This window comes from Saccostrea cucullata, unplaced genomic scaffold (genome assembly GCF_032062105.1).
Source record: "Saccostrea cucullata isolate Sc308-1 unplaced genomic scaffold, CSIRO_AGI_Scuc_v1 ctg590, whole genome shotgun sequence".
NCBI classification, from domain to species: domain Eukaryota; kingdom Metazoa; phylum Mollusca; class Bivalvia; order Ostreida; family Ostreidae; genus Saccostrea; species Saccostrea cuccullata.
This window is the reverse complement of record NW_026928156.1, coordinates 238,136-248,862: the sequence shown is the minus strand read 5'-3', so window position 1 is coordinate 248,862 and position 10,727 is coordinate 238,136. Positions and strand designations below refer to the sequence as shown.

The window sequence follows — 10,727 nt, the reverse complement described above, 5'->3', positions numbered from 1 at the left end:
GAGGTACAGAAACGTTGATAAACACATAATAAAACATGACGATAGAAGTTCAAATATTCAGTTATTTTTGCAGCTTTTAAACATGTAAAATGAAAATATGAGGATTTTTTTTAAAGTTTAGTGTGAAGTAGCGTGCTTTATGAAATATGCAAATACAAATACAAATATTTATTGGCAATACAATAATTGGCAAAGGCACATCATCAATTTTTCATTATATTTAAACAATAATCTGGTAAAGAATGTGAGGCTATACATAATCACAGCTAAATTGTACATCAATTGTAAAATAATTATGATATGCAGTCATTTCTAGATGTAATACATTTTTTTTAATAAATGAGTTTGTTATTTTCAGTACTTCTGGACAATGGATATTAAAGCAAAGTTTACCTTTTTGAGTATTAGACATATTTAATATTTTTTCATGAAAAAAATTCATCAAATTCCTTTCAAAAGTTAACCTATAATTCTTGTATTTATGGCAGATGAAGAGAAAATGAAATTCATCTTCAACCTCCCCTGTGTTACATATTTTACAAATTCTTTTATCTGTGGGTATAGAAGAATGTCTTCCTTTTTCTATTGCAAGGTTATGCATACGTGACAAGTATGTATTGTTTACACACCAAAAACTCAAAGAAAACTTTAAAATATTTAGAGAATGTATTCGTGAGTCAGTAAACACGAAAATGACATTAAAAAAATCTAATTTATAGTTGGATATAAAGAAACACGGCAAATGAAAATACATAAATATATAGCAGTTGACGATAGAAAAATTGGTCATCCATTAACACCATTACGTCACAAAGGCTATTGTGACGTCATCCATCCATTACGTCATAAAGACTATTATGACGTCACTCATGGTAACATGAGAGAGGCGAATGGCGGACATCAACTTAGCCTCTTCCAGGGCGATATGTAGAACATGTGGCATCTCCGATGACTTGGCTCAGGAAATTGTGCGGACGCGGCGGCGACAGGGTGCCTTTCGCTCTTTAGCGGATCTTTGGAAGGTTGAGGGCATGACAAACACCGCAGCGGGGGTCCTATCGTCAGTATATCCCATTAGTATCGGCACGCGGCGCTCCCCAGCAAAAAAAGATTACCCCAGAGTCTCGCGGAAAGATTCCCCAAGTCCTAAAATAAGAGACCAGTCACAATCAAGGGACAGGAGGCAACGATCGCGTTCGACCAGTCGGAAAGGCAGAAGAGGAGAGGGGAGGCTAGAATCAGACAACAAAAAAGAAATGGTTTCTGTTGCTGTTATTGATGTTAATGGCCAAGAACACTGCACTCTGGCAAAGTCGGTCCACATGGAGAAATCCCCTTCTGGAAACAAACTCTACATCAAATGTGAGGGTATCCAGGGTTATCGGGTGACGGAGGCGGATCAAGGGGGTGAAACCACGACACCGTCAGCCACGACGGCTTCCAGCAGTACAGGACCAGGAGATAGAAACGATGTTTACACGGAGAGGAAAAGTAATGTAAGAGGTTCTAATGCTAATAAAAGCTTATCTAAATCAAAGAGTCCCCCAAGGGACCGAAAATTCGAGCAGATTCGTGATGATTTCTCCAAAACAGAATACAAGTTTTGGGACCACATAGAGAAAAGTCGACAGGAAATGGAGTCTAGTTTACGACATCTGAACTCGATAAAAGGAAATCAAACTGCTAACTGGGTCCGCTCTTTACCGGATAACTCGGAAGTCAACGTACAGAACTCATGGTTTGACCCACAACCCGCCGAAAATCATCCAGGGACGAGCAAGCAACCACCCCCGAAAGTTAAACGACTGAAAACTCGTCACCATCATCATCAGCATCATCGGAAAGACAAGCATCACCATAAAGCCAAGAAAAGGAGAGAGAATCGCGTCCAGGATATAGATAACGCCGATATCGCTGTTTGCACAATATTGTAACTTAAAACAACTTTTCTTATTAATGAAAATAAAATACTGCTCTTAAACCATACCTCATTTAACAAATTAAAGTTTCCATTTTATGATTTTTTTTGTTTTCCTTCATATTTTTTCCATGACGTAAAGAGGAAATGGTGATAATTATCCTCCGATGATGGAAATGGGTTGTTTTTTTTCGAATTGAATGAAAAGTGTTTCTTCCGCGAATGTAATGTTGATATTTAGCGCAATTTTTTATAAAGTGGTATAAAATAAAATTGCATTTTCTGAAAAGGCTTCGAATTCAATCGTGGTCATACAATCACAGATCAAATAACAGTTTTACGCACATTGGCGTCGGAACCGGGAGGGGGGGGGGGGGCTTAGCCCCTCACATTTTGGACCAAACTTTAGATATAGTATACACATGGTATAGACTTTAACATTGCGGCGTAGGTTTAGCCCCCCCCCCCCCACCTTCCACAGACACGTTGCAGTATAGGTTAATACCGGTAATTATAGGGAAGGTGGTGGTGTTTGGGGAAAAATGGTACTGAAAGAAGTTCGAAACTCAGGTATCTAACTCCATCCTTAACGCCAAATAATACGTCTTCTACATAGTTTTTTTTTAAATTTAAACGCATAATATATAAAAGATTTTGGGGGATATACGCATAAATAAATAAAATAAAATAAAGGACAAGAGGATGCTCCCTCCCATTTAGCAAATCACGTTATAGTATCAATGTGACATGCTCTTTTAATGGGAGCTTAAAAGGTTGTTTTTCATATTTGCAAAAAAAAATAAATATTAAATAAATGTTGGGAAATGAAAGAAGCCTCTCACACGAATTTTGCTATTTTAATGCCCCAGGATCGAAAAATACCGTGGGTATATTGTTAGTCCTGTCTGTCTGTTGTCAACTTTAACCTAGTTCATAACTATTGCGCTGTCAAAGGTAAGACTTTAATATTTGAAATAAGTGTCCATTATGACAAGACCTTTCTTTTTGGTACAGAAATTTTTGATCATGTGATCTCAACTGTGACCTTTGACCTACATTTGAAAAACCCTAGAATTGTGTTACCATCTGGGACATGGTGTTTCACAAACACATCTTGTTTTCTTATTTTTTCTGTTATTTTTTCGACTTATTATAAGAAAAAAATTACAAAACAAGGTGGACAAGTCACCAGAGGATGCTCACTCCTACATGACACTTGATCCCCTATATCAACACATGATAGATCTGTATAAATTCATAATTATGTGTGATCAGGAGCTTTGGGAACAACACAACCAAGTTAGGAGAAAATAAACATTTAATTAGATTGAATTATACAATAATTTAACAAATAACAACAATAAATGTTTCTATAGGATTTGCAAACCAGCAAAAAATGGAGGGCAAATCTTGCAACATATCACGACTTAGCAATAGGCACAATATAGTATAGGATGTATATATATAAATAGAAATGATGTATACAATATGCTACAAGTTAAACAAGTGCAATATAATGGCAAATGTATAAGTGACCCCAATGCATATCCCCAAACACAAAATTTATGGCATCATATAACAAAATCTTATCTAGGTTAACTTCTGGAGCACACATTACAATTAGAAATCAAGCACCAGCATTAATTTCCTAGACACATTAAATGATGTATTAACAAATGAGACAATATCACAAAAGAGTCAATATGGGTTATAAAGTAAGCATGTACAGTTCTACAATGGCAGTATAACTATAGGTCTACTGACTGAACACAGGCAGGATATAGAAATGTTGTGGACACAGTCCTCATCAGCTGGCCACATTTCATCATGGATTCTTGTTCACTAAAGTACAGAAAGGATGTGGGAAAAATACAGCAACAAAAATTGACATTTATGAAAAATGAGTCCTCCTGCAGATTCCTGTAGCAGACGGTACTGGGACACACAGGTGTAGATGTTATATAATGGATTCTTTTGAAGATGGTTGAGGTATGTCAGATATCTGGATATCAGAAGTTTAGATATCTGGATATCAGAAGTATAGATAACTTTGGCAGGTGCTTGGATTTCACTGAGCCACCATCTAAAATAAAACATACTCTGAGAATCATACACATCAAAACAAGACTTACATTTGCAAATTGGTAACTGATTTGAAAATGATGGTATAGTTAAGTTTATTTAAACTGGAAGTCTCTACTTTTTATATATCACCACTGCATTTATAAAATAAATATTAAATGTTTTATTTGAGTATCCTCTATTTATGTTAACTTACCACACAGAGATTGCCGTTCTTGGCTTTTTTGACGGCTGACGTCTGACCTCGTGTGAACTCGATACACCCCTTCTTCCCACCAGATATACCATGGGTAATGCTGAAATTAAAATGTGTTCTAGTTGAAATTTAAAACGCTTATGCTAATTTGTATATATTTGATGAAACACCATAAAGATTGGAAACAAAATCATACTTTATCTCCAGTTTGTATTGATATCAATCATTTCGTTTTTAATACGATTTGAAAATTCTCCAAATGCAACTTCAAATTTAAAGATGCCCAAAGTAAAGCATGGTTATTTTTCTCATTTCACATATGAACCACGCTCCAGAGCCATAAAACTTTCATGAGCTTTTTTGTGACCTCATGCAGTCTCGCTTTTAAAAAAAATATATAAATGGTGAAAAAATGAGAGATCAAAAGTATGCTTGTTAAGATTACAGCCCCCTGACCTAGATTTACCTTGCATCACTAATGACCCTGAAGGCCTCTGACTTCTTTCCATGGATGACCGTTTTAGTAACAAGTTCTATAACTCTGTCAGAGTGTAATATCAAGTCTCCCTGAAACAATAAAACCAAACTGTTAAGGCCATCCAAAAGTTGTAGAACTATTTATTTATTTTAAGAACTTCAATATCCTCTAAATGTCGGTGATGTGCTACTAAAATTAAAATCCACTTTTCTGTTACAGTGTACTCTGCAGATACGAACATAACTTACTATGTGTATAATTTATGATATTTAAGATGTAAAACAAGAGAATCTATCTGAACACTTGTAGAGAGGAAAAATATGATTAAAAATCTGGTTTACCTAGGAAAATGTACTAGTTAGCATATAGAGAAAGGAGAATACTGATTTTTATTTTGTTTTTTAATACAGAAAAGCCAATTGAAAAGGAACAAATTGGTATAAAAGCTACGAACAGCCAAAAGAAATTTTTAACTGACAATTTCCAAAAGCTTTCTAAAATAAAATTAATCAAGAATTACACTGAAACATGCTTTATATAACAGGTACATGTACTGATAAAATATTTAATACTTTCCATGCTTCCCTGAATGTTAAAGAAGGTCACTTAATTTTGACTTTTTACTTTTACCCACCAGTTGTCTAAAAGGTAGTCCATACATGTACAACAATAGAGAGAAAGATGTATATGTTTAGAACTCCTAGGTATTAATTGATAAGCATTTAACTGATGCTGAACAAATTCAAGGAGAACTTATTTTCCAAACAAGATTAAAAACATAATATACATATATAATGAAAAAAAGATTTTTTAAATCATGAAAATGGCAGCTTATAAAAGAGGAGACAATATAATATACAAGTAAATAATAATTAACAATAACATCAGTTTTTATACATGATACCTTAGAATCCAAAGGTCCATCTATATTTTCCTGTTAATTAAAATAAACTTCAAAATTTATTTTTTAATTAATTACACATAATACCAATGGTGCCTTTAAGCAGAATTAATTAGAGTTTTATAAGCGTACACAAGAACGTGTATTTTCAAAATAACGAGCCTTCCTTCCTGTCCACATAAAGCACCTGCTTGACTGAATGTTGCTCACTTTAGTTTGAGTGTACGTCAGGTTCACAATTAACAATTTCCTGTACTACAGTCCATAGACAGGTAAGTCTTTTGACAGAGAACACCTGCTTATGATTATGATTTTTTAAGATCTACTTGTTAAATGTACACAAATTTTCTTTTTTAGCACAGGCTTAATTTGCCCTTGTTTAATATTGAAATATTTGATGACATTACATTTTTTCCCAATATTTAGGCCTATGTTGCAATGATTATACAACAAGAATTTATTGGTAAACAAAACATTTTCACAATATGTATTCAACATCTCTTCACTACATATTTTGTTACTGAGTGTAAATACATATAGTTTGTAAATGAATAGTTTAAAGTAGGTCTAGGTAAAAAGAAATGTCACATGTCACCCGATCAGCCACTTTTGATATTAACCCCCTACTGATTTTTTTAATAAAGTTGAGTGGAAGGGGGTGGTGGGTCTTTTAACTTGGCTTTTTTTCCAAATCTAAATACTGTTGAAATTAGTGTAATATTTAGGGAAACATATATTTAATTTTTTTTTTTATTTGGGAAGGAGAGGGGGGAGGTGAGAATTGTTCAAAATAAAAACTTTGTAACCCTGAATCCTTGAAGCATATGTTACAGGAATCAAACAGATATTTTTGATTTGCCTGACAGTAAGTGACAGACAGACAGACAAAGTGTTCTCACCTTGCTGCCGTTGTCGTCCATGTTGATTGTGATAACAAACAGACCGTCACTGAGACTGCTGGTGAGGAGGCCTGAAAAAAACAGTCACACACTGTCAATAAACAATAAATGTCAAGAGTTACTCATTTATATCAATTCTATACTAAATTTCCTAATGTCAGAACTGAATTTTAATGGAGAGTAAAATTATGTACAAACAGGGAAGTCCCTTTTTTTCTACTACGTGTATATAAAATCTATAAATTACAAAAATGAAGTTCAGGAACTAATATAAACACAAAGATCTCTCAATCAATTCCATTTCACACCCCTCTACACATCTACCTCAGTAAATTAAAATTAATAAGTGAATCGAGTTAGAATTTGTTTAGCTATATACATGTAAAATTACATTTATTTCCTCAACTCATATAGCCTTCAGGATCTAATTCAAGAAACAGTCCCTGAAATCTTCTACTTTCCCATTTGAACAGTGAACAAACGCAGAGCGAATGGTGAGTGAACGATGTGGGAACGCTGAAAGCAACTTGGTGAACGATGTGTGAACTCTGAGTGAACGCAGAACACAAACGTAGCGCAAACGGTGAACGGTGAGCAAACAGAAAAATGGGAAAGTAGAATGTTTCAGGGACTGTATGACACAAAATTAATTTTGCTTTATTTGTTTTGCTACCCTGTAAAAAAGTCAGTCCCTATAGCCCTGAGAGTACAAAAAAGGTAACAGTCATACCTGTCATCTGTAGGAAAGGTAACAAGGTCAAGGTCATACCTGTCATCTGTAGGAAAGGTAACAAGGTTATAGACATACCTGTCATCTGTAGGAAAGGTAACAAGGTTATAGACATACCTGTCATCTGTAGGAAAGGTAACAAGGTCAGGATCATACCTATTATTTGTTTAAAAGGTAACAAGGTCATGGTTATACCTGTAATCTGTTGGAAAGGTAACACAAAGTCAAGGTCATATCTATCACCTGCAGGATAGACAACAAGGTCAAGGTCATACCTGTGATCTGTTGGAAAGGTAATTTGTCCTTCACCAGATCTGATTTCTCGTCCAGTAAGTACAGATGTTTGTCTGTTAACACTAGTAGCCTCTTCCTGGACTTGTAACCATGGCGATCAAACTTGGTAACAGGTGCTGAATACTAGGAGAGTAGAGTAAAACACTTTATCAAAGCCTTTGTTATACTTAGTCATTTATACTCTGATCCTCACCAGTGATCATATTTTACTAATTAGTTAATTGTTTGAGGGCTTACCTGGACTTTTTCACCTGGTTCTTTAATCTTAGAGTCAAATGTGCTACAGAGCATGTCTTGTTGTGTGCTGTCTGAAAAAAATATATGAAAGATCAAATTTTGCAGTTCATTTGTCAAATGAATTGCTATTCAAACATTAATGCCCATGGTCATGTTGCAAGAAAAGTTTTGTATATAGTCATGTAATTGAGAGACAATCGACTTAGTACTAAGTAAATGCTTATAGTTGTTAAGTAAACTGCAAGGTAAAAACTGGGAGTTAACACCCCTCCTAGCAATGCAGCTAGAGTGTCAGGAACTGACTTACCTAGACGGGTCTCGGCAAACATTTCTGCCACACTTTTGGAGTAGCTCTCTTTCTTTCCTCTGAACAAGGACTCAGCTACGACCTTCTCTTCCATCTAGATAACAGAATCAAATAATATTTTACAATGGTTATTTATATTTACTTGGAGAGGATTGTAATCTTATTCTATTTGATGAAGCAAGACAAAATTCTATTTCAAAAATACACAACTAGTTTGTTAATATCATTGTATAAATAGATATTTTTCATACTGGAATTTCTGTAAAGTCTGATTAAAAAAAGTGTAACTACATATCAATAGCAAAGAGAACCTATTTAAACGACGGATCTATAACAATGATAATAAATTAGTTCAGCTGTTCAAGTTCTATCAAAGTTCAATAGTTTGAAAAATAATTCTACTATCCAGTCTGAACTCTTGATGTTTTCAATCGTCAATTTTTTTTGTTTGAAGGAAGAGTGTGCCCCTCGGTGTTAGCTATGGAGTCATGCCTAGATCACCCCTCCCTGCCTTACGTCATGTGTTGTCAACAGTGCCATCTTCCTGTTTGTACCAGCTGCATCGCAGACCAACACAAAGGTCATTTTTTTCAAAATATACCTAGTTTTTATAGCTCTAAAATAGAACAATGTACAGAACAACTCATATTTCTGAAAGAGGAAATCCTGGCAAAATGCAAAGAAACCAAGTCTTTGGTAGAATCTCTAATACGAGATTGCACGAATCATTTCGCACACATCCGGTCATCTATGGTGTCCAGGGCTAATGAAATAAAGGAAGCCATTGATGAAGTTCTATCAGAGATGCTAACAACCGTAGATAAAGCTGAGTCAGATGCTTACAACCAATTAACAGCTGGAGGAAGTAAAATCAACAACCACATCTGTCACCTACAGAACACATTTCATCTCCACCAGAAACGCATGCAGGAGACAGACAAACCAGCATCATTCCTGTTGTTCTGTAGGAAAAATCAACTGACAGACTTAGAAAATATTCCAAAGGTGCCCAAAGTAGATCTGCCAAAATATTCCGAGAACCCTATATCCTTAGAGGAATTGTCCAAACAATTTGGAGTGCTTCAGGTACAGAAGTCAGAGAAAATGTATGAGGAAATGTCTCTGGAAAAAGAAAATGAAGCTGGTAAGTCAGGGGAGGAAAGTAAGAATGCGGCCTTGCTGGGATATCTGCTGACACCAGGACTTGAGAGCTGTCATCATATTTCTCATGTGAGATTGGGCAAAGTTTGGATCAGTGATCACATGGGAAACCTGACACTGACGGACAGCTCGCGGAAAAAATTGAAGAGTATCTACTGCAGCGGGGGCTATGGATTCCACTGCGGAACAAAGAAAGGAACGTTACTTATAGCAGATCACAGAAGGAAGCAGATCACCGAGATACACGCTGACTACTCATCTCAGGTTCTCTTCTCCACGGGAGAGTGGACACCACTGTGTATCCATTGCTCTAAACGTAACGGTGACCTCCTGATAGGGATGAAGAACAAATCTAAAGGGTGTGTGGCTCGATACGACAGGAGGGGCCAGGAACTGCAGAGAATATCCTCCACGGTCGAGGGGAAAACCCTCTACAGTGAACCGTTCTACATCACTGAAAATAAGAACGGGGACATCTGTACGTCGGACTGGTACCAGGAGGCCTTAGTTGTCGTCAATAAATCGGGATGTCACCGATTCTCCTACCGCGGCACCAAGGGAAGCAAACTGTGTCCTGGTGGTGTCTGCACTGACAGAAGAGGCCACATACTGCTGTACGAAGCCTCGCGTCCCAGCGTTCACCTGATCAGTCAGGACGGAGAATTACTGGATATAATTATCTATCTATCTACGGGATTCTCCTATACTCCACAAGGACTGGATATAGACCAAAGTCACAACTTGTGGGTCGGAACTTATGTGGATCAAAGTTGTGTTAAAGTATTCAAATATGCAAACCTCAAAAATAATACTTAGATGAAGATTTTAACCATAAAATCAAAAGCATTTAAGTGAAAACATGACATTTTAATACACTGTGAAATCAAAAATTTTTGTTGTATTCGAGATGTGAAGAGACCCACAAATTTATGTCCACCACGAAATGTAAAATGTGACATTTATACTTCTCAACAATTCTATATCCACGAAATCAAATACCCACGAACCAAGAGTTTTTTCTCAAACCATTAAAATTTGACCAATGAAAATATATCATTGTACAGTACTACTTTTGAATACAACTCACCAGTGCCTTCCGAGCAGGTGTAATGGATTTCACATAACTGAGAGTAAGGTTTCTCATACATAGGTCTCGTAACAATTCAGAGGTCTGGAAAAATAAAATCAGTTTATAGCTCAGTAAAATCTTGCTTCAGGATATTTCTCTCTAATAAATCAGAGTCTCTTAAAAAATCAAATTCATCATAAGCTCTTCTATAATCTCAAGTATCAATTATACAGATTAATTAAATTCCTCAAAATAATCTAATCATCACAAGTGATTTTTAATATTTGACAAATTATGGTTATCCTTTCAGCATATTTTTCCTATGATTATTAATGAACAGAGTACTAATTACGTGAGTAATGAAGTAAACAAGTATCATTTACATATGCAAGCTCTTCAATACGTTTTATTAATCATAAGGAAATTATATGCAGAAACATAACAAACATTAAAAA

The 10,727-nt window shown here is 35.6% G+C and overlaps 1 protein-coding gene across 7 annotated transcripts in view; it reads right to left on the bottom strand.

Annotated features, from left to right (window-relative positions):
- Positions 1-3,218: 3,218 nt before the first annotated feature.
- LOC134276623 (unconventional myosin-Ic-like) overlaps positions 3,219-10,727 on the bottom strand; it is a 29,460-nt gene continuing 21,951 nt past the window's right edge. For 6 of the 7 annotated variants that reach the window (XM_062758862.1, XM_062758861.1, XM_062758858.1 and 3 more), the window contains exons 22-30: positions 10,291-10,374; positions 8,043-8,136; positions 7,736-7,806; positions 7,480-7,621; positions 6,475-6,545; positions 5,579-5,608; positions 4,663-4,763; positions 4,197-4,296; positions 3,219-4,001 (exon numbers count right to left, since the gene is read on the bottom strand). In XM_062758862.1, coding sequence (XP_062614846.1) covers positions 3,987-4,001; positions 4,197-4,296; positions 4,663-4,763; positions 5,579-5,608; positions 6,475-6,545; positions 7,480-7,621; positions 7,736-7,806; positions 8,043-8,136; positions 10,291-10,374 — 708 coding nt within the window. In that variant the 3' untranslated portion in view covers positions 3,219-3,986. The remainder of the gene's footprint in view (positions 4,002-4,196; positions 4,297-4,662; positions 4,764-5,578; positions 5,609-6,474; positions 6,546-7,479; positions 7,622-7,735; positions 7,807-8,042; positions 8,137-10,290; positions 10,375-10,727) is intronic. The other variant, XM_062758863.1, reaches the window with a different exon arrangement.